Genomic DNA, 24,310 nt, shown 5'->3' on the forward strand with positions numbered 1-24,310 from the left:
TGTTCCCAGCCAACTACTTGACCCTTGAGTTTTTGTCGGGGTAAGACTGCTTGTAGAGTAGAGAGTACTTTGTTCCAAGCCTGAGGGGCTGTGCTGCTATTTTCAGAGCTACTTCTACACAGCAAGCTCTGCCACACCAGCGTTCCTTCTTCCCCAAAAACCGCCAACCAGCATTGCAGCCCAAATCCAGGCTGGGCAAAGCAGGCTTTGCACTCCCACTCTAATCCACAGCTTAATTCCTCCCACCAGGTGGGCCTGGGGCCAGAAGCCACTGCAGCTGTAGCTCTGGAAGCAGCCTCAGAGCTGCACCACCTCCGTTGCCCCTGGCGTGGTGGCCTACCTCGAACTCCTTTTACTCTGTCCCATCAGCTTTTCCCACTAACCTTCTCTATTGTCTTTGGTATTTGTGGGTTGAGAAATCTGGTAACTGCCACAGGTCAATGATTCAGGGTGTTAGGGCCTGTTCCGCCTGGCTCCCAGTCTGGTTGGTCTTGGTGCAGCCCATGCTGGGCTCCGCTCTGCTCCGCTCCCAGCTCCGTGTGATAGACCCTTCCCAGAGACCATCCAGGCTGTCTTGGGCTGGAGCCCTGCTTCCCTCCGCTATTTCGTGGGTTCTTTTTTCAGCTCTAGAATTTGTTCAGAGCCATTTTTGTAGGTGTTTGGAGGGACCTGGGGTGGGGGGGAGCTTAAGCAAATCCCTGCTTTCCAGCCGCCATCTTGACTGCACCCTACCCTTTTCTTTTCCCTTTCCCCTCCTACTTTCTATAGGGTAAGTTAGATTTCTATACCTGAGGATGTTATTCCCTCTTTGAGCCAAATCCAATAAGAGTAAGGCTCAGACAATGCTCATCTCCCTCACATTTTTCCCTTTGCTGTAATAGGTCTTTGGACCTCTTCACATGATGTAATTTACCCTTTTCTGCCTCCTCCTTTCCTCTTCTCCTAGTACAATCTCTTTCCATCACTTAATTAGACTTTTTGTCATCACATCAAAGTCAACTTATACCCACACGCTCTGTCTATGCATACCCCTTCTAAATGTTATAATAAAGATACAATTCTCAAGAGTTACAAGTATCATCTTCTCCATGTAGGGATGTAAACAGTTTCCTTTATTGAGTAACGTGGTTTTTTTTTTTTACTTTCCTGTTTACCTTTTTATGCCTCTCTTGAGTCTTATATTTAAAGATCAGATTTTCTGTTGAGCTCTGGTCTTTTCATCAGGAAAATTGAGAAGTCCCCTATTTCATTGAATGTCCACCTCCTCCCCTGAAAGATTATGCTCAGTTTTGCTGGATAGTTTATCCTTGGTTGTAACCCAAGCTCCTTTGCCTTATGAAATATCATATTCCAAGCCCTCTGATCTTTTAATGTAGAAGCTGCAAGGTCTTGCATAATCCTAACTGTGGTTCCATGATATTTAAATTGTTTCTTTCTAGCTGCTTGCAGTATTTTCTCCTTGACCTGATAATTCTGGAATCTGACTATAACATTCCTTGGCATTTTCAATTTGGGATCTCTTTCAGGAGGCGATCGATGGATTCTTTTGATGACTATTTTACCATCTGGTTCTAGGACCTCAAAGAAGTTTTCCTTGATGATTTCTTGAAAGATGCTGTCCAGGCTCTTTTTTTTGATCATGAATTACAGGTAGACCACTAATTCTTAAATTATCTCTCCTGTTTTTCCAATGAGGTATTTTATGTTTCTTCTTTTTTTCATTCTTTTGATTTTGTTTGACTGATTCTTGATGTGTCATAGAGTCATTAGCTTCCGCTTGCCCAAATCTAATTTTTAGCAAATTTTCTCCAATTAGTTTTTGTACCTCCTTTTCTATTTGTCCTATTTTACTTTTTAAGGAGTTCTTCTCTCCAGTGCGTTTTTGTGCCCCCTCTTCTATTTGACCAATTCTACTTTTTGAGGAGTTGTTTTCTTCAGTGTACTTTTTTACCATCTGACCAATTGTATTTTTTAAGGAATTTTTTTTCTGTACTCAATTTTTGTTCTTCCTTTTCCAAGCTATTGACTCTTTCTTGCATACCTCTTATTTCTTTTCCCAATTTTTCTTCTATCTCTCTTATTTTACTTTTAAAATCCTTCTTGAGCTTCTTGGACTTGAGGCCCGTTCATATTCCCCTTTGAGGTTTTGGATGTGTGTATATTGACAATGTTGTCCCCATATCTATGGTCATTGTTTGTTTAGGCTTTTTGCTTATGATGTTTGCCTATTTCCTGGCTTTTAAAGTTGAGCTCTCCTGCTGGAGCACAGGGGGCACTGTTCCAAGCTTTTGTGCTGGGGGCCAGGGACCTGGTCACTGGCTTTGTGTGCTGGGGCCTCAGGTGCTGGCAACTGGAGGCTATAGGGGTCTGGCAGCTCATCTGGTGATGACCTGGGGTCCTAGTGGTGATGTCTGTTGCGTGCTGAGGACAGGTAGGGTATTTCTGTTTCCCCAGGGCTTCACTGAAGTTTGAGTTGGTAAGGTGGTTCTGGCCCTTGGAGGACACCTGCTTACCTGGGTTGCTCTGAAACACAGGAAAGTTTGGCTGCTGGAGGACACCTGCCTAGCTGGAGTTGTGTTTCCTGGAGTTGTGCTGAAGCACAGGGAGGTTTAGCTGCTGGAAGATGCCTGCCCACTGGTGCACATGGTAGTTTTTCAAGCTGGAGTCTACTGGTTCCCCTGCCTGTGCCAAGGCACATGGGCATCTTGGTGTTGGCACTTGCCTGCTCCACCACACTGGGGGCTCAGGATCTCCCACTGGTTTGCTGAGGTGGGGCTTGCCACTGGCTTTCTGGGATGTTTCCTGTCCTGTACTGCTCCTCTTCCACCCAAGACAAAAGGACCTTTTCCTTTAACCCCCCAAACCTCCCAGGCTAAAAGACTACTGCACCCTGTCTTTCTGCTGTTCCAGGATTTTTCTTGGGGTGATATTTTCTCGGTTTTTAGAGGTCAATAAGGGAGAATGAGAGTGACTTACTACTTACTCTGCCATCTTGGCTCCCAAATGTCCCCTTCCTCCATTGAGTTTTTACCAAATGCTCTCCATATTATGCTTCCTCCTCTGGTTTCTGGATTTCCTCAAAGAAGTGTCCTTAATGTAAGCTGTGTGTCAACTTAGGTGGACCAGATTCAATTTTAGACACTTCTCAGTAGTAATATTATGGCTCATGTTAAACTTGCAGCTCAATCAAACAAGTATTTTTTAAAGCACCTACAAGACAGGGGACTGTCTTGCCTTTCTTTTTAAGACCAGCAGTTAGTATAATGTCTGGAACATAGTAGGTGTTTAATATGTGTTTAAATGATGGACTTACTACTGTATTCCAGGCATCATAGATGTAAATCTGTATTTGAGTCCCCTATCAAGATGATCAATAAGCATTACAAACACAATATGAATTATAAAAATAATGACGTAAGGAGATCTCTTTTCCAAGTCCAGAAAACAAGAAAACAAAGACCAGTCAAGCAAAACAAATTCTCATATTGGCTGTGTCCAAAAATGGGTGTCACATTCTTCCTATTTAGTCCATCATCTCTCTGTCTTCAATTTAAAGTCCATCATTGCCACTGGTCCTTTAGGAACACATTTGACCATTCTATTGATCAGAGTTCTTAAGTCTTTCATCATTTTTCATTTTTACAGTATTGTTGTAATTGTACAAATTATTTTCCTGCATCTGCTCACTTGACTCTGCATCAGTTCATACATGGCTTCCTATGAAACTATCTCTTTCACGATTTCTTACAGCACAATAGTATTTGATGACATTCATATGAAGGATATTAATGGAAATTTGTTCATCCATTCCCCAATTGATGGAAAGATCCTTAATTTCCAGTTCTTTGCCATTACAAAAAGGGCTGCCCTAAAAAATTGTTGTATGTCTACAACATTTTTCTTTCTTTGATCTCTTTGGAATACAGGTCTAGTAATGATATCATGGAGTCAAAGGATATGTACAGTTTAATAACTTTGTGGGCACAGTTCCAGATTGTTCTCCAGAATGACTGGGCCAATTCACGGCTCCACCAACAGTGCATCAATGTGCCTATTTTCCTGCAGCCTGTCCAATATTTATCATTTTCTTTTTTTTGTCAGTTTTGTCAACTTTGCCAATCTGATGCGTCTGAGGTAGAACATCATAATTGCTTTAATCTGCATTTTTCTAATTATTAGATAGAAAATTAGAAGATATGTGGAGCATTTCTTCATATGGCTATATTTCTTTTTTTGAGAACTGTACACTCATGTCCTCTGACCATTTATCAATTGGTTCATTTGCTTATAAATTTGAATTGCGCTTCCTTAAGTAGCTTAGAAAAGTCTTTATCAGAAAAACTTATTGAAAAGATTATTTTTCCAGTTAATCACTAATTTTAGTTGCATTGGATTCATTTGTACAAAGCCTTTTTAATTTTATGTAATCAAAATTGTCCATTTTATCTTCTGTGATGCTTATTTGGTTATGAACTCATTCCTTATCCATAGATTTGACAGGTAATTTTCCTCTTCCTCTAATGTGCTTATGATGTGACCTTTATATGTGGTGTCTTAGTCTACACCTAATTTCTACCAGACTGCTGTCCAATTTTTCCAGCAATTTTTGCCAAAAACTTCTAGTTGGAGTCTAGATTACTATGTTTGTCTGCTTCAGTATGTCATATACCTCATCTGTTCCACTGATCAATCTCTATTTTTTTTTAATCCACACCAAATCATTTTAACGATTACTGCTTTGTAATATAATTTGAGATCTGGTACTACTAGGCCCCCCTTCCTTCCCATTTTTTTCCTTATTTGTCTTGCTAATCTTGACCTTTTGTTCCTCCAGATGAATTTTACTATTTTTATCTAGTTCTATGAATAAGTAATAAAGGGGGCATAGTTGCTAGAGCAGTGGTCCTGGAGACAGAAAGATCTGAGTTTAAATCCAGCTTTAGATATTTACTACCTCTGTGACCCTGGGCAAATCACTTTACCTCTGTTTGCCTCAGATTCCTCAACTATAAAATGACAATATTTATTACTTATTATGCCTCCCAGGGAAGGTATTGTAGAATTGTTGTGAGGATCAAATCTGATGATATTTTTAAAGTGTTTAGCCCCGTGGCTGTTACGTAGTAAGGTGCTTTCCTTAACTTAGGTAGTATTGTCATTTTTATTTTATTGGTTCAGCCACCCATGAATAATTAATATCTCTTCAATTTGCCTTGATTTCTGTAAACAGTATTTTGTAGTTGTATTCACAGTTCTTGTGTGTATCTTGGCAGGTAGACTTCCAAGTATTTTATGTATTCTGCAGGAGATGGTGTGCTGGCAATCAAAATGGGCTCTTAGCACTCAGCTCAACCAAGTGCCCTTGAAGAGTTTGGCCTCTGTTGCCTTAATTAGATTGGGAGTCCTTGGTGACCTCCTTGCCTCAGGGGAGGGCCTAGTTTACATGGGTTTGAGTGGCATGTTTGGGACATCAGAGGCTTTTAGCCCACCTGGGTTTAAGTCGCCTCTTTGTGATGATTTTAGGTCACATGGGTGAGTTGCATGTGTGACTCACCCTTGACCCTGAAAAAGATATAAAACCAGGGGTTGGCTTTCTCTTTCTCAGAGCTTTGAGCCACAGGAGGAGTGGCACATGACTGTGGGCCAGCCGCTTTCGAGCTCCCTGGCTCAAGAACTCAGATGTTGATGCTTTTTGTTAACTATGAGTTGTGATTTGGTCTGTTTCTAATGTATCTTTGTATTTGTATTTTCTCTGAAGTTCAGGGTGCTGGCTTTTTCCCCTGAACTAAGTGAGTGATATTTGTATGCTGCATTAAAAAGTAAACTTATCAACCCCTTAATGTTGCTTTCCTAAGTAAAGCAGATCAAAAGAACCTGGGCTTTGGCAGCATTCCTGTTGTTGGGCTTGTGTTAGTCTTTCACCCCCACAACAGCTGCTAGCCAGATTGTTGGTACGAATGGCGTAAGTTGGCAGGATCTGCATTTTAAAAGGAAACTATGGCATTTTGGGGTACTGGGGTGGCTGAATGTTTCCCAGTTTTTGGATTGCTCTTTGTACTTGGGGTTGCTATGGTACTATGGAGCCCCAAGAGCAACAAAGGCCTGAAGGAAAACAGACTAGTGGTTTCCCGGGAGCCCTACCGACTACGCCATTTGTTTCAGCAATCCAGCTAGCAGCTGCTGTGAGGCTGTGTAAAATCAGCAACAACCAGCTCACAGAATGCTGCAAAAGCCCATATGCATGTATGTTAAATATTTACATTAATTCATTGTCTATGTACTTTTAAGCAAAATGTAGTTTCCTTATTTATTGCTTTTAAATAAGTCTATTTTTTGCTGTTGTCTTGTCTAAGATCATGGTTGCCATCTCTGCTTTTTTTTTTTAACTCAGTTGAGGCATAACAGATTTTGTTCCAGCCCCTTATTTTAACTCTGTGTGGGTCTTTATGTTTTAAGTACATTTCTTATAAGCAATATATCATTAGATTCTGTTCTCTAATACATTCTGCTATCTTCTTCTGTTTCTCTGGTGAATTTATCTCATTCACATTCACAGTGTAATCAGTAAGTATGTATAACAATGGCATCTAATTCCCAGGGTTGTTGTGAAGATCAAATGAGATAATATTTTTAAAGTGCTTAGCGTAGTGCTTGGCACATAGTAAACACTATATAAATATTAGTTATTAGTATTATTATTATTTCCTTCATCCTCTTTTCTTATGCTTTTTCCTCTCTTTGTTCCCCACATACACTTTATCATCGGTTTTCACCCTTTCTTTTCTTTTAAACCCTTCTTCATGATCCCATGTACAAGCTTAGAATTTGTTTGGTTTATGAATAATCCCTCTCTGAATCTACCTTCCCTCTTTTATTCTCCTCTTCTTGTTAACTCCTATTTCCCTGTTGAGTTGAATACATTTCATACCAAATTGTGTGTGTGTGTTCTATCCTTCTATCCTCCTATAACTAGGTCAGATGAAAGTGAGGTTCAAAGGATGCTCACTCCCCCTCACCCTTTCCTCATTTGTATAGACTTCTACTTCCTGATTATATGAAATAATGTTTCTTCACCTTCCCTCTCCTTTTCTTCTCTAGTGTACCTTTCCCGCCCCCCCCCCTTTTAACTTTTCAAAAAAGATATTCAAAACACAAGAAAAGCATTCTCAGGTCCTCTGTCTTATTTGACTCCCTTTATGATCTCTGATGACATTAGGGTTCCGAAGGGATGTGTATCATATATTTCCCTTCCCCATTAGATTGTAAATACTTTATCCTTAGAAAGCCCCTTCCAATTATACCCTTGTATTTACCTTTTTGTTTTTCTTTTGATTCTTGTATTTGTATTTCAGAGTTTCTATTCAGCCTTTATATCAGGAATGCTTAGAAGTCCTCTACTTAATTAAAGATCCATATTCTCCCCATAAGATTTTCCTCAGTTTTGCTGAGTAAGTCATTCTTGATTGCAAGCCTATATCTTTTGCCTTTTTGAATATCATATTCCATGTTCTCTGATGCTTTAAAGTTATAGCTGCTAAATCTTGTGTGATACTGATTGTGATTCCTTAGTATTTGAACTCTCTGGCTGCTTGTAGTGTTTTCTTTGGCCTAGATTTCTAGATTTTAACTATGACACTTCTGGGGAGTTTTTCAGAAGGTAATTGGTGGGTTCCTTCTATTTTTGTTTTACTATATTATTTTAATATGTCTGAGAAGTTTTCTTTTCTTATTTCTTTAAATGTGATATCCAGGATCTTTTTCTTTTTCGGTCATGGCTTTCAGGTAATACAATGACTATTATCTCTCTTCTTGACCTGTTTTCCAGGTAAATTTTTATGTAAAATACCTTACATTTTCTCTTATTTTTTTCAATCTTTTGAATTACTTTAATATTTCTTGTTGTTTCAGCAAATCATTAATTTCTGTTAGTTCTGTTCTCATATTCAGAGAGTTATTTGATTAAAGTTTTGGCTAAGAAAAAGTTATTTAGATAAATAATTCTAGTGCTAAACTGTTAATTCTCTTTCCAAGTCTTTCCTCTATGTAGCTCTTATTTCTTTTAGCATCCTCATTTCATTTATAATACCATTTAAAAAAATTTTTAAATCTCTTGCTTCATTTCTTCTAGAAATTCTAATTGAACTTGTAGCCAAGTTATGTTTTCCTTTGAGGCTTTGCTTGTAGATATATTGGAGATATTCTGCTCTAAGAGGTTTGTGTCTTGGACATCTCTGCCATCATTATAGCACCTTGTCTTTTTTGTTGTTGTTTACTGATTTCTACAGCCTTATTTCTCAAATTGGAACTTTGTGTTAGAGCATGGAACTGAACTCTTCTAGTAGGACTGTTTTGACTTTGTATGGTCCTGGCTTATCACGGCACCATATTCTTCAAGAACTTAGTGCTGTGTTCTTTAAGAATCACAGGGGTGACTTGGGTCAGGTTGTTGCAAATTTTCAGTGGACCCTATGCAGTCTAATCACAGGTATAGATAGCTGTCCCACCAAACATTTCAGGCTCTAGACCCTGGTTTGGATCTAGGCAACACAGCTGCAGACTTCCTTTGGCTAGAGCTCCAAGAAACAGTTGCTTGCTTCAGCCTATCAGCTAGGTGGAAGCTCTGCCAGTTTCTGAGCAACAGTGCTACCACGTTAACCCTGTTCTTTGCTGGAGGGGGTGGAGTGAGGTTGAGAGAGTTGCTAAGCTTACAATCCCCTCTCTGGCTCAGAGGGACAGTACTGGAGAACCTGTTCGGGATCCCAGGCTAAATCTATGATCTTCTCTATACTGCTACCCATTCTGTGCCAGGGGATGAGTTGGTGATCCCATCTCTGGGTTAGAGGGATAGCACTCTGAGCCCATACTATGCTCTGTGGCTGATTCTGAGATTCCCCCCTCTGAGACATGAGAGACAACTCTGTAGCACTGTTCTGCTTCAAGGGATCTGGCTCAGAGATAACCATTCTGGGTGCTGTGGTCCTGGTTTTTGGAGTTCTGTTCTTTGCCTGTGGACTGAGTCAAAGATTCCCTCTTTGGGGTTAGAGGGATAGTGCAGAATCTTCAAGGGCTGAGTCTGAGTTCTCAAGTGCCTCTCTGGGGTCCAGACAACAGCACTGCAGCCTTGACCTGCTCCTGAGAGCTGTCTGTACAATTTGGAACCACCCATATTTCACAGTTCCTGCCCTGGTCACATACGTATGGGTCAAAGTTTTGATCTTGTGCTAGAAAGATGACCCCTCTTTCTGATCTACCATATTGGCTGGTCTCTTCAGACATTCCTGAAGGATAGAATCACAGAACTAGAAGGAACCTTGGAGACAGTCCAGTCCAAAACTCTCCTTTCACAGATGGGGAGACTGTGCCAGAGAAGTTGCATTTTGTCCCGATTTTGATCAAATCCCTTTTCATAAGGGCCATTGTCTGGTACCAAACATATATCTGCAGTTGGTAGACAGGCCCTTCTTGGGAGAATATTCCTTGACCCTTTTGTGTTCCCAGATCTCTGCCACTGGTTCTACCAGGACTGTTACTTTCATTCACACAAACCTCCCCACTCAAAGCATTAAGTCAGAGCAACTCATATTAAGGGGGCAGCTGGGTGGCGTTGTAGATGGAGTGCTGGGCTTGAAGTCAGAATGACATCTTGCAGAGTTTAAATCTGGCCTCAGGCACTTAATAGCTACATGACCCTGGCCAAGTCATTTAACCCTGTTTGCCTCTGTTTCCTCATCTATCAAATGAACCGGAGAAGGAAATGGCAAACCATTCCAGTATCTCTGCCAAGAAAACTCAAAATGGGGTCATAAAGAGTCAGATATGACTGAAACGAATGAACAACAAAAACCCCTATTAAAATGAAAATTGTCACCTGGGAAGGATAACAAGGGGTCTTTAGTTCCAGTCATTCCCTACTTCCTGGAAAGCCCCCCGACAATCTCCTTCTTTCTGACCACCCCAGCTCACTGCAATCTCTTCTTTCCCTAATTCACAGCACTAATGGTCTATATATACTTTTCCAATGGGCCCTTGATCATGTGCAGCCTTGTGACCTCTTCTTGATTAACTCACACTGTCATTTCAGTCTCTTCCTCACAATCATCATCCTCACATCTGTTGCTTCTATTCCATTCCCATTGACAGAAGCTTGGTTCAGACCCTGATTGCCTCCTACCTGGACAACTGGAAGAGCCTCCTGGCTGATCTTAGCATTAACTTTTCTACCTCTAAGCCTCTCTCTGAAGCCCTCTCTAGGAAATCATTGCATTGCACAGATCTGATGAGGTTACTCCACTACTCAAAAACCTTCAGGGGCTCCCCTATTGCTTATTCAGTAACCACCAAGCTTTGATTCACAGCCCTACACAGTCTGACTCCAACTGACCTTTCCATTCCTACTTCACTCCCCTTAATAAATCCTTACGCCAAACTGGACATCTTGTCATTCCCCAAGTACATCCTACACTCTCCTGCTTCTTATTCTTACCCACACTGTTCCACAGGCCTAGTATTTCAGCCCCTGGCATACCCCATCCGCCCCATCTCTACCTGGTGAAATCCTATCTCCTCTTTAAGTTCCAAATCATATATTACCTCTTCAGTGAATCTTTCTCTGATTCCCTCAGCTGGTCATTATCTAGGTGGTATGGCAGGTAGAGCAATGGAACTAAAGGCAGAAAGACCTGAGTTCAAATCCAGCCACAGGTACTTATTAGCTGTGTGACCCTGAGCAAATCACTTAATCTCTCTCTACTTAGGTTTCCTCCACTGTGAAACTGGAATCATAATAGCACCTACCTCCCAGGGCTGTTGTGAGGATCACATGAAATAATATTTTAAAGCTCCTAGCACAGTGTGTGGCACACAGTAGGCACTTAATAAATGCTTATTTCCTTTCTTCCCTATCAAATCTATCAATTTATATCTATCTTACCTATCCTATTAGATGAGCCTCAATTTTCTAATACTTGATTGTGAAGGGGGAAAAAAGTCTATATGAATATCATCAGTGAATAGCTTTTAAGAAAAAACATGTCCTTCAGGAACAGTACTTTCTAAAGGAGGTGGCCTGGTCACGTAGTAAGAGCATAGGCTGATGGACAGGCAGCCTTGTTGCTGTACCCAGAGAATGTGGAGAGGCCTGGAGGAAGTACATCCTGCCCATCTCTTGGAAGACATAGAATCATAAGATGATAGATTGAGGGCAGAAAGGAACCTCAGAGTACAATCTGTCCAACCCTTTTACTTTACAGAGAAGGAAACCAAGGTCTAGGCTGGTGAAGTGACTTGTCCCAGGTGACATGAGTAGGAAGCATTAGAGGCAGAATTTGAACCCAGGTCCTCTGATTCCAGCTCCATGGACAAGAGTTACGTTAAGATGAGAAGATCTGGTTGGGTATGAGTTGCACTCTGGGAAGGATGCATTGATGAGAATGCAGAACCACTAAAGCATAGATTATTGTTTTTTCTTCTTATTAAACCCCAGCGGCCTTGTGGGGACTGGTTCTTGAGGGCAAGAAGCCACATCTTATTGATCTTTTCTTTCCTCCTTCCCTCCCCCACCCCCAGTACAGTACTTTGAACTTAGGATATACTTGGTAAATGTTTGCTGAGTTGAATGGGATGGAAATGACTTTTTCCTCCAACTAGATTAGAAGTCATACAATCATAAAAGCTCTCACGGATGTTAGGGGTCATCTAACCCTCTTTTAGAGTCAGTAGCAGAGCAAGGCTTTGAGTTAAAGGGCAGGGGTCATATCTTACTCATCTTTTTTTTCTTTCGTAATAGTTCTACTAGAAGTTGAGTAAATACTCGTTAACATTTTAGCTTTACACAATTTATCAAAGTAATTTCTGTCACCATGAAGAAAAGTTCTCAGGAAATGCCACAGGAGAGATAAGTAGAGGGGAAAGTTCACGGTTGAGGACTTCCAGGGAAGATAGTCCTGGACTGTCATTGCCAGAGACTGGAACTAAGGGTAGGTAACATGGATAGCCTCCAAGGTGTGCAGTTGGGAGGGGGCAACAAATGAATGTGTAGATTTTCAATGCCACTATTTATTTTGTAAAAAATCATGGCTTGTTTTACCAGGAAGGTTCAAAGCCTCCCAATGGACAGGAGGAGTACAATTTTCAGAACTTGCAGTTGTATACAAATGCTTTGCCCCTGTGCTGAGATCACCATAGAGACTCTGGTTAGCAGCAAGTAGCTACACTTGCTTATTCATTCTGTACACATTTATTAAGCACCTATTATATGCAAGACACTTAGCTAAATGCTAAGACATACATATGGGGCAAGTGGGGATGAAAGCAATGACAGGGAAATGGCTGTGTGATCTTGGGTAAGTCACCTCCCCTCCCTGGGCCTCCTCTATAAAATGGGAAGGTTGTACTAGATCAGGGGTCCTTAACCTTTGTTGTGTAATGGACCCCTTTGGTAGTCTGGTGGCACCTATAGACCTCTTCTTGGAATTTTTTTAAATTGAATAATTGAAAGAAATGATAACTTGCAGTTAAAAGTTAGAGAAAATTAGGATGTAATTTTTCCCTCATCCAACTTCATGGATCCCCTGAAATCTACTCATGGGCCCCAGGTTGAGCCCCTGGACTAGATATGACCTCTCAGGTTCCTGCCAAGTCTAAAATACTACCGAGGCACTGGAGATTAATTTCTGCATCACAACCATGCTGAATGTCACCTGGGCGCTGGTTAGATAGTCCAGGCTCTTATCTCCCCAAAGAGAAAGGGCATATGCACATTAAATACATTCCCTAAGGCCAGCTCTGCCTGTGACAGTCTAAGAGGCTTGGTTCCCAGGTAGCCACAAGGGGACAGACCCTCGCTTTCCTTTAAAGTGCTGGATTGGTAAGGTGTCTCCACTCCCACTCAGCAAACTAAATGGCAGGGAAGGTACATGGTAAGTAATCTCCCCCGTCAGACCAGCTTGGAAACAGAACCAAGAAAATAACAAACTGCAGCTATCAGCAGAGGAAAGCAGACCAGTTTGTAGGGGCAGTTGAGATAAAGGAGTTTAATAGAAGAAGGAAGAGATTAGGGAACTGCAGAAAATTGTCAGATAAAGGCAGGGGGACATAGGCAGACTACAGCTTTGGAAACCATAGTGGTCCCACTTTGTCCTCAGGGAATGGGAATTCCAAAGCCTTCAGGGGTCAGCTGGTTCATCTCTCTGCCACCCAGTTCAGCACCAAAACCATTCCAGAATGACTCCTTTTTCATTCAGGATGTCCCCATTCCACAGCCTCCGACCCTGGTTGCACCTTCTCCTTGTCTCACTCCATTCTCTCCTGCTGATATCTCAGTTCATTTTAGGCTTCCTCCATTGGTAGAGAAGACATCTAGTTATTTCTAAGGGAGTCTTTGGCACTCAGAGTATGCCAAAGAAGGAGGGAAGAATGGGGAAGGAAGCTTTCCAGATACAGACCCTGACAGAGGGTATGCTAGACTTATAGTGAGGAAGTCCTGGGTTCAAATCCCACATTGCACACTGACTACCTGTGTGGCAAGTCACTTAACCTCCCTCTGCCTTAGTTTCCTCATCTGTAAAATGAGGAGGTTGGACTTTATGACCTCTAAAAGGCCCTTCTAGCCCTAAATCTAGGATGCTATGAAGCATGTGTTTTCCTGTAGAGAGGCATCTAGGTGGTACAGTGTAGGTAATGGAATCAGTAACACCTGAGTTCCAATCTGGCCTCAGGCACTCAGTAGCTGGGCAAATTGCTTAATCTTTGTTCCTATAGGGATAATAATAATCCTTACCTCCCAGGGCTGTTGTGAGGGTAAAATACTTTGCAAACCTTAAAATCCTAAATAAATGCTATTATCATTATTATTATTATGGACCATGGCAGGCAGGAAATATAATGGAAAGTACACTGGCCCTAGGATCAGAAGAACTGGATTTAAGTCTTAGGAGAGCCTCTTGCTAGTTGGGTAACTCCAGGCAAGTCACTTAACCTCCAAGTTTTACTTTTCTATAAATCGGGAATATTAAATGCTTTTACTGCCTGACCCAGAGTTGTGAGGGAAAGTGCTATGTAAATCTTAAAGTGCTTTGTAATTGGGATCTTATCTGAGAACCAGGCCTGTATGTGGGCAGCTGGGTGGGCCCTGGGAGCTTTCCATGCCCACCATCATGCCTTCTACTCCCACCCAGAGTACTAAATTTACTTTTTTTCCTGGCACCCTCCTGCATTTGGTCCACAGAGGGTTGGGGAAATGTGAAGGTGACCATCCAGATGAGAAGAATCTGTTTCAAGGACAGCTTGGTCCTTGCTCCCACCCAGGCCTCCCCTCTAATTTCTGCCTTTGGCACCATCCATCCAGGAGTTCAGATCACCTTTCCTCCCTACCTGCTCTATGGGAGATGTAGGATCTATTTCTCCCCTCTCATATAGATGAGGCCCAGATCAGATGATCTGCCCAAGAACATACAGCAAGTGGGGGGACACCTGCTCAAGAGTCCCTCTGGGCATTGGTTCTCATCAAGGACAATGGTCCTCATGGGGAATGCCCAGAGGAGGACTTTCTTTACCTCACTGACTCCCCACATACTTCCCTACCCAGGCTGGCCAAGTCACTGTGGGTCCTCTTCACCTCATCTCTGACCATCTCACTAGTGTTTGCTGTCATCCCCTTCTGCCAAGATGTGAAGGTGTTGGCTACAGTCATAGCTATAGCTGGTCTGGCCATGGGATTCATAGACACAGTGGCCAACATGCAGTTGGTGAAGATCTACCAAAAGGATTCTGCCGTCTTCCTCCAGGTGAGCCTGGGGACAGATGAGGAACAGGGCCTTTTTAGGTGGTGACGGTGAATGGGGATCTTTCTTACACAATTCATTTCCATCCAACCCAACCCATCTCTCTTCCTCCCCACCCAACTCTCCAGTCTCCATCTATCTCACACTCATAAAATTAAAGGCTGGAAGAAATCCTAGAAATCAAAAAAACCAACTCAGTTTATCGATAAAGAAGGTGATCCCCAAGGAAGTGAGACAACTTGGCCGATGTCTTACAGGTAGTTGGTGGCAGAGATAGGATTTGATTGTAGGCCCTCTTACTCCAAAGTCAGTGCTCTTTATTGCTGCTCCCCTACCCAGCTTTTGTCTTCATCCACCCCCCTCCCCCATCACCCACCTTGTCTACCCTCCTCCCAAACACTCAGGTGTTCCAATTCAAAGTAGCTTTTATTTCCCCTCCCCTATGTCAGTCTTCCCTCCTAGGGAAGCTAACCAGCTACTAAGCTTGGCTATGACTCTCCTCCCCCAATGTGGGGCTAGGGAGGCAAAAGTCAAAAGGTTCTATTTTTAAAAGGCAAATTTTAGCCAAAGGTGGGCAGGTGCCACAACTTGGTGTCATGGAAAGAACACTTGGAGACAAGGCTTGGAATCCCAGGTCCTCTACTTTCTCAATATGAGACCTTGGGCAGGTAATTTCACATCTAAGCCCTCTGTACAAGGTGGTAACTATAAGACCTTGAGATCCTTTTCAGCACTATCATTCTGGGCTCTCTAGTTCACACATAAGGTGGTCTATCAGGGGCATACTGAGAGAGGGATTTCCATCCTTCAGAGAGACAGCCCCATTCCACCCCACCCCACCCCACCCCACTCCTGATTCTGAATTTTTACTTCTTTCTGCACCAGGGACAGTCTCCCTAATGGGATGTCAGAACTGGAAGGAACCTGAGAGGTCATCTATTCTAAACCTCTAGTGCCTGCAGGAATCCCCATTCTGCATCACAATGCAGCAAAAAGAGCACTGGATCCAGTGTCAGAGGGCCTGGATTCAAATCCCATCTTTGCTTCTTATTAACTGGGTGACCACTGAGCAAGCCCCATCCCCTCTGTGAGCCTTAGCTTCCCTAGCTGTAAAATGAGAAAGATGGAGAAGACGTGCTTCAAGGTTCCTTCTGCCTGTAAATCCCAGGAGCCTGTAGGGGTTGGGAGAGGGTGAGATGCCCAGAGCTTAGCGAAGCTTGACAGAGATGATGACTAAGTTCCCTTGTACATTGGTTGTCTCACCACTATTTCCTACCAGGTTCTCCATTTTTTCGTTGGCTTTGGAGCCCTTTTGAGCCCCCTCATCGCTGACCCCTTCCTTTCTGAGGCTGATTGTGTGCCAACCAATGCCACGAACCATGACAGAAGCGGCAGCCCCCATTTCCAAAAAATCTTGACACCCCAACATCCTCTGTCCAACCTGACCCGCCATGAGCTGCCTGCCCATGCCTGGGTAGGGAATCAGATGTCTTATGCCTTCTGGATCATGGCCTTGGTAAATGTGAGTACCACCCTGGAGATGGGGGCAGCTCTAACATCCTGTGTTTCTGTGATTTACGTAGAAGGTGCTTTTAGGAGGGTAGCACTCTGTGGCAAGTGAAAGATGAAATGACTAAGGAAACAAAGGTTTGATCTTCTGAGCATATTGATTTATTAATCATGGCAACTGCCCAACAATCGGAGACCACACCTCCTCAGCTTAGCCCTGGACCCTGAATACAGGGGGAGACAGACTTTTATATACTAAAAAGAATTAATCAAATAAGGCCAATTAATTAAAAGGAAACAACCAGGATACAACATTAGGTAATCTGATTTCTAGTTGGAGGAAAGATTAGGGATTGTCTAAGTTGAAATGGAAAGAGTGAACAGGTACAATTCCCTGAATTCAGAAAAGCAGGCGTCCCATTCCCTCCCATGCATCTGTGAACAGTCAAAGGAACGTGGAAACAATCACCGATTGATCAGTATGGGCCAGTTTTCAGATAAGATACACGGACTGCTTGAGATGTACAAATGGGAAAAAACTCTTTGCATCAATCTTTGGATCTGACTGGTTTTCTGGTCAACATAACCTAGATCCTTGGTCAAGGGTCTCTAAGCAGCAGGTAGGGGTGGTCCAGCTTTCCAGCCACGCAGGGCTGGATTCAAACAATACAATAAGGTTTTCTCCCAATTCCCACAACTGAGTGAAGTTATCTCACAAGACAGAAATTGGACTAGACCTATAATTGAATAGAAAGGGAACTGAGCCAGCTCCAGAATTAAGTCACAAGCTGGAGGCAGCGTGGTTTACCCAATTTCCACCACCACTTGCTGCTCCAATCCCCTCACTTCCCTCAATTTTCTCAACCTAAATGAAGAAAGGCTTAGAAAATGAGAACATATGATCAAGAAGGATTTAACCCAATTCACTGCAGTGCAATACAAAGAAATTCAATGTTAATAAGCATCGGTTACATAGAATAGATACAAGATGTCACAGCTGATGGGGGGGAGGGGTCTCAGGAAGACCTGGGTTCAAGTCTTGCCCATCTAGCCTCTGACTTATACTGGCCCAGGCAACTCTCTAAGATTATAAGGTGCAGAACAGTTGCTGATAAGAATTGTTGGAGGGAGTTTTTCACTGAAAGTTTTCTACATAATTAATTCATAGGACTAAACCAAAATAAAATTGCACCAAGCATCGTGGAAGTGCAAAGGTAAAAACCATAAGGTCCCTGTCCTCAAGGAGCCCCTAGGATGGGGGATAAGACGAGGCCACCAATAAACATGCTACAAGACAGAATGTGATAAGGGCAAAGGAGAGGATGTCTTTAGGAAAATTTAAAGAGAAAAATATCCTTCATGACTGGGACATGGACAGGGAAGAACTGAGAGGTGGAAAGGGAAGCTGAGGGGGCTCCATGGACAGGCAGCAGCAGGAGGAGGAGTGGGGATAGGAGGTGGGAAGGAAGAGCAGCAGGAGGAGGAGGAGGGAGAGGAGATGATTCCAATAAAAGTGAAGAGTGAGTACAGTCCAGATGTGGGGGATGACCTCAGCAAATTCATGGAGAATGGAGATAAGGGAACAGCTGGTATTGTAATGCAATTAAAGCATAGAAGAGAAAAAATATGAAAGGAGGCTGGGAAGGTGGTTGCACCTAGGGGAAAAATAATCATTTCAGAATTCTTCTCAGATGTCTGGAAGGTTGTTTTGCAGAAGACAGAGACCTACTGTTTTCTTCTGCCATGGCTAGGAAAAGGCGGGACAGCAAAAGGATTTAGGTGAGACAGGAAATGGGGGGCAGAGGGAGAAAACAATCTTCTGGGCAAGGGTAGTACCCTATTAAGTACAAAAGAAGTGTATGTGACACACCCAGAGGAGCTGGTTTTGAATTCTGCCTCAGCTACTGAATTATCACCAGCCTCTGGGTAAGTCACTTGCTGTCTCTATGCCACAGTTAAGCCTCTGTGAAAGGAGGGGATTGAACTAAATGACCTCTAAGGTCCCCTCCAGCTCCAAATCGATGGTTCCAGGATTTTCCCTCTGACCAGGATATTTAGAAAAGTTCCTGTACGGGACAGGCATGAATGAAATTCTTTCTGGGAGGGCTTGCAATGGTGGGGAGCTAGGAAATGGGGACTGTGCAGACTGGAATGGGGACTCCATCATAGGACCTTGATACCACCGCCTTCTCCATCCTCCCCTTCAATCCGTGATGCCAAAGGAGAGTTGGGTTCAGGACTGACCCACTGCATTGTCTGTGGGGCAGAGTGTTGGCTCTGCCCTTGCCCTCACCACTGCTGACATTCTATAAACATTCCTCTCTGGGTTTCAGCCTAGGTGGGGAAGAAAGACCCCAGATGACATAGGAGGACCCTTAGGACCCTGGGGATGGGTCTTATCTCTTGGTGTGGCACTCTCTCAGCACAAAGTGGAGTGGATAGGATGCTAGTTAAATCAGGAAGACATTTGAGCTTAGTGCTGGAAAATAGGAAGAGCTGGGTTTGAGTTCTGTTTATTTACTTCTTATCAGTGTAACCCTGGACAAGGCAGCCTCTCCAAGCCTCAGTTTCCTCATCTATAAAATGGAGATAATTGCACCTACCTCACAGGCTATTATAAAGGTCAAATGGGTGGTGGAGGGGGGAGTATCTCCACAAGTGTTATACAAACATAAGCTCTTATCATCTGCGTTTGTCATCCCCTTGGTTATTGGATTTAGAAGTAGGCTTAGGGATCATCTAGTCTTACTGCTTCATCTTACAGATGAGGAAATGGCCTAGTGACCTACCCAAGACAAACACAGATGTTGAGTTCTGAGCTGGAATTTGAACCCTTCTGTCAGAGGGATGGACAGAATTGATGGGGATGAGATCTGAACCCCTAAAAGGAAAAGACCATGTCTTTGAGAACTGGACCCCAAAAAGGAAAAGCCCCTGGACTTTCCCACATAGCCCAGGTCCTTGGCCTTCCTAGTTAATAATCTTTTGATTGTGTCTGCACTTGGCCCCACCTTAGACCACCATCTAGACCCCTTCTACGTGGCCCAGGTACCTGGCATTGGCCTGGAGCTCCCAGGCCTTCTGGGTCTTTCTCAGTTACCTCCCAGTCACCCCAGACTACTTGGCCATTCCTAGATCCTTCCCACAGTCTTTCTGTATATAAAGTCCATCTTGGCTCCCACTAAATCACTCAGATTCCTTAAGAATCTGGCCCCTTTGTAGCCACGAATACGCTCAGATTCCTTACGAATTTGGCCCACTTGCATTAGCAATACAAATGCTCAGAATCCTTAAGTCTGGCCAATGCTCAGATTCCTTACAAGTCTGGCTCGCTTGTCATATAAGTGTCCGCAGTAGTGCGAATTCTTAAAATCTCGCCCACCCAGACCGGTGTTCTAATAAGCCTTGTCTTTGGCTGAAAGGAGGCTTGAGTTAAGTTCGTTCAAAGCAGGACCTGCCTATTGCTTGCCCTTGAATTTCAGGGTCCCAACACCCCTAAACCTCAACAGAATGACACCCTGAGGACCAAGGAGTCCTTCGAGTGAGAGTCTATGGGTCGGTGTAACCACCATCCCCATCTGGGAGTCCCTTGACCTCTCTTGCTATTCCCCTACCAGCTGTAGACTGAGCCGCTAGGACCCTTCCAGAAGGCACCATCCAGCTGGGTAAGGGCAGCTGGCCAGCTTGGGCTATCCCCTCCCATCCCCAATCATCTCTGGGGATGGCTTTTGCCTCTTCCTCTTCCCCACCTTTGTCGCCCAGCTCCGGACTCCCTCTCCCCTTCCTCTGGTCAGCACCTGCACTGGGCTTCTCTGGAACAGTCCCTTCTACCTCTCCCTGCCCCACCCCTCACGCCATATTACCCATTGTTCTGGAAACAATAACTCCGTCAGCCAGTGCAGTCAATGGGCATCTTGGAGGGGAAGGAGCTCTGTCCACAGCAGTAATGTATCAAGGTTGGAACTCCAGAGGCCAGGAAGCCGGAAGCTTGAGTTACAAAGGCCAGGCTCCATTCCTGCAAGCTAGGTAAGGTGGTGAGACCCCAGGGTTTTATTTTTTGTTTGTTTGTTTTGGTTTGGGCTTTTTTTGTTATGTATTTGCCGGAGGATTTCCGGGCTTTTTCCATTGGCTCGGTCAGAAAACAAACAGTCCTCCCACGGGGAAATGGAAATCCCCATCCACCCACTCTCACACTCCCCCGCTTTTTCTTGGTTGTCTTTCATAAAGGAAAAGCTCACTTTTCTGTCTCCCACCCCTTTCACTACCTGCACAACCCAGGTCTCTAAATGTCTGCCGTTTAGGAAGGACCCAAAGTCAACGGTCCTGAACTTCAGCCCACGGCACCGGGCTTAGAGGTAATGCGCGCTGGCATCTTATAGCCCACTGCAGTCTGCCATACAGCGCCACCTGATAGAGCTGAGGAAGATCCCGCCCTCTGGAATGGCAGCTGAGGTTTGATTTAATACCTAGCATTTGTAGTGCGCTCTAAAACTTGCCAGGTGCTTTACTACCTTCCTTTGGGCCTCATAACAGCCCTAGGATGTAGGTGCTTTAAAAAAAAAACCCATGTTACAGATGAGGAAACTGAAGCTGAGAATAGTTAAGTGATTTGCTCAGGGTCATGTGGAGGAAAGATTTCAACCCACGTCATCCTGACTCCCAAGTCTAGCCCTCCATCCACTGTGCAGCTGCCACTAAATAAATAGATGTACACACACACACACACACATACTGAATCTTATAGACCAGGGATATTCCAGACTGACAGCTCCATCCTGTCCTTTGCATACTGGAAAGAGACCTTAAAGTTCATCTAGTTAGTTCAACTCTTTCAGTTTACATTTGAGGAGACTGAGGCACCCCACCCCCACCCCAAGAAATCAAGTTACTTGTTCCAGGTGAGAGAAGGAGCAAACGCAGGGGCAGCTAGGTGGCTGAGTAGATAGAGCAGTGGCCCTGGAGTCAGGAGGACCTGAATTCAAATGTGGCCTCAGCCACTTGCTAGCTGTGTGACCCTGGGCGAGTCACTTAATCCTGATTGTCTCCAAACACCGCCCCCCTCAAAAAAAAATAGGGGGCAAGTGACAGTGTTGGGACTCGAACCCTGATTCCTAGAGTGATTTTTCTTTCTCTCCATTTGACTACTTCCTCCAGCCCACTTCCCAATCATTTTGAAGGTTGCTCAAAGCCCTGCTTCTACTGTTACCTCCAGGAAGTCTTCTCTGGGGGCGCTGACTCTGACGACTTCCGAACTCTGTGTCACCTTGGACTAACTTAGATGATCAGTTCTTAAAGTGTTCTTAAGTCATTTCACGTGTGTGCCTGAGAGCGGTTCCCCCCCACCCCCACTCCCCCATCACATTGGGAGCTGGCAAGATAAAGAAAAGGCAGCGGTGTAGTGATAGTGTAAATAGCCCTGGTCTGAGAGTCAGAGAACCTGGGTTCAAATCCTGCCGCCATCATGTCTGGTCTCTTTTGGCTTCACTTTCCTCATCTGCAAAATAAAGGTGGTGGTATATATCAGAGGTGTCACCGTCTACCCAGCTTGAGCCAAATTAAAATTCAGTTGGGAAATGTTTAACAAAATAAACACAAGTACAACATTAGAGACTGTGAATATGTGGTCTTCTAAGTTATTAATGTGTGCCTGTTATAGACAGCCTTGGGCAGCTAGGTGGCACAGTGGAGAGAGTGCCAGGCCTGGAGTCAGAAAGACTCATCTCTTTGATTTCAAATCTGGTCTCAGACACGTACTACCTGTGTGACCCTGGGCAAGTCATTTTACCCTGCTTGCCTGAGTTTCCTCACCTGTAAAATGAACTGGAGGAGGAAATGGCAAACCACTCCAGTGTCTTTGCCAAGAAAATCCCAAATAGGGTCACACAGAGTTGGACACGACTGAAATGACTGAACAACAATACGCACCATCCAAGGAGGTCCCCAGGAAGTTGTGTCTACTTCCAGAATTGCTTCTAGATGGGTCCCATACTTGGCTTGGGATGGGCAACTCTTCTGAACTGGACCTGAGTGCTTGTCCTTCCCTAGCCTGTCCAATGGCCAAGAGCAGCTGAATTAGCTATCTTATTTCCCGGGACCCTGAGAAACATGAAGCTCCCAGGGCCTCCTGCTTTCCCAATGGCTGGGTGGGCAGTGTGATTTCATAGTAAAAGCAACAGACCTAGAGTCCTGGGCTTGAGATGCGGCTCTACCACTCACCTGTTCTGTGACTCTTTACAAGTCAAACAGGCTTTCGGAGCCTCAATTTCCATATCTTTAAAATGGAAATAATAATACTGATGTTACTTAGCTGGGAAAAATCAAATGAGATCCTGTATGTAAAGCATTTTGCGATCCACAAAGCCCCGTAGAAATGAGAGAACTCCATCCTCTTAGAAGCAAGCTAGAGGAGATGAGCATAAATTTAGCAGCAGGAAGAACCGAGGTGAAACATGAAGAAGACTTTCCCTGATGGGGAGGTGGATTAGAACACTGTGGGGGAAGGGAGGAGTGGGGTGGGGATGGGGAGCTCCTCTGGACCACTTCAGAAATCGAATTGTTTTCCTCTTTGTCCCGGGGGAAGATGCACGTCATCCTGCCTGAGGCAGGAGGATAGATTTGTTAGCTTCTCAGCCTTATGTTTCTGGTGATATAAATGCTTACATATTTATTATGTCACTGAGTTCTTCTGTGTGTATTCATGTGTGTCTTAGTTTATTCTGTTTGGGAGGAGTGCAGGGTGGTGTTTTATGTTTCGTAAAAGAACCTTATGTAACACCACAGAGATGGGAACTCTTGTTTGGACTTCTTGCCCTCCTCCCAGTCCAATCACATGTACCCCAATATGCCAGCCACTGGTGGTACCTTGGGTAAATGGGGCAAGGCATTTCTGATGCTCAGCTTCTCTCTCTGGGGAACAAGATAATAATCCTTACCAGGCCTAGCTCACAAAGCAATTATGATGATCAAAAGAGATAACTGTGAATTGCTTTGTACAGCATAAAGTTCTGTACAAATAGAAGAGAAAACTCACCAGGAATGACTCATAAGGATGGTGGTGATGACTGATCCAACAGCTTGATTAAACAAACTTTTAAGTCTCCTATGAGCTAGGAAGCTTAAGCTAACAGCAGAGCCTGTATGTTAGAAGACCTGGGTTTGGGGAGCTAGATTCAAGCTACCCATGAGAAAGGGGCCTACTACTTCTGGGAAGTGGACACAATAAGGGAAGGGGAGAGTTAAAACCAGCTACCCACTAGACCAGGGGATCATATTGTAGAAAGTTTATATCTTAAGTAGTTTATCACCTTAAAATTATCCAGTACCTTGAGATCCTGCAGGGTGAGCATAGGGGTAGAAAAAAGCTATACCTCTCTAGCTTCCAAATGAACATACCTTAGTATGTTAAGTGAAGTCATGTTAATAAGTGCTTACTATATGTGCCAAGCACTATGTTAAGGACTGGAGATACAAATCCAAGCAAATATGGCTATCCCTTCCCTCAAGGAACTTACACTTTAATGCAGGAAGGCAGCGCATAAAAGGGAGCTGAAAAGGGGGGGATGCTAAGAAGTGAAGCCTAAAGAGTCAGGAATGGAACTGGGAGAGGCATGAAGGTAGGCTGGCCTGGGCACTTCCTCAAAATGGTGGCTCTGGGAGGAAGTCACCAAGGGGAGGAGGAGGCATCTTCCAAGGCGAGAAAGCAACTCGGACAAGGTGACAAAGTCCAAAGCCAGGAGAGGAGTTTACATTTTAAGAGGGTTGAAAGAGACATACATGTATACATACATACATAGTATATATGTATACACACACACATAATGACAGGGATGGGAACAGGACCTGTGAAATAACTGATGTAAGAATATAGGAAATCCCCAGATGAGGAAACTTCCCTGTGCCAATGCAGTTTGGTACCTTCTCTGAAAATTATTATACTCTTAGAGAACTGCTTAGGGTACTAAGAAGTTGAATGACTTGGCCAGGGTCATGTAGCCAGGGTCTGTTGCCAGAGGGATTTGAAC

General features: G+C 43.8%; 1 protein-coding gene across 1 annotated transcript in view; it reads left to right on the forward strand.

Annotated features, from left to right (window-relative positions):
- Window positions 1-24,310, forward strand: part of MFSD4A (major facilitator superfamily domain containing 4A) — a 67,789-nt gene that overhangs the window by 24,864 nt on the left and 18,615 nt on the right. Inside the window, exons 2-3 of the mRNA XM_036757298.1 lie at window positions 14,585-14,783; window positions 16,060-16,302. Of these exons, the coding sequence (XP_036613193.1) occupies window positions 14,585-14,783; window positions 16,060-16,302 (442 nt within the window). The remainder of the gene's footprint in view (window positions 1-14,584; window positions 14,784-16,059; window positions 16,303-24,310) is intronic.

Source organism: Trichosurus vulpecula, chromosome 4, assembly GCF_011100635.1.
Source record: "Trichosurus vulpecula isolate mTriVul1 chromosome 4, mTriVul1.pri, whole genome shotgun sequence".
NCBI classification, from domain to species: domain Eukaryota; kingdom Metazoa; phylum Chordata; class Mammalia; order Diprotodontia; family Phalangeridae; genus Trichosurus; species Trichosurus vulpecula.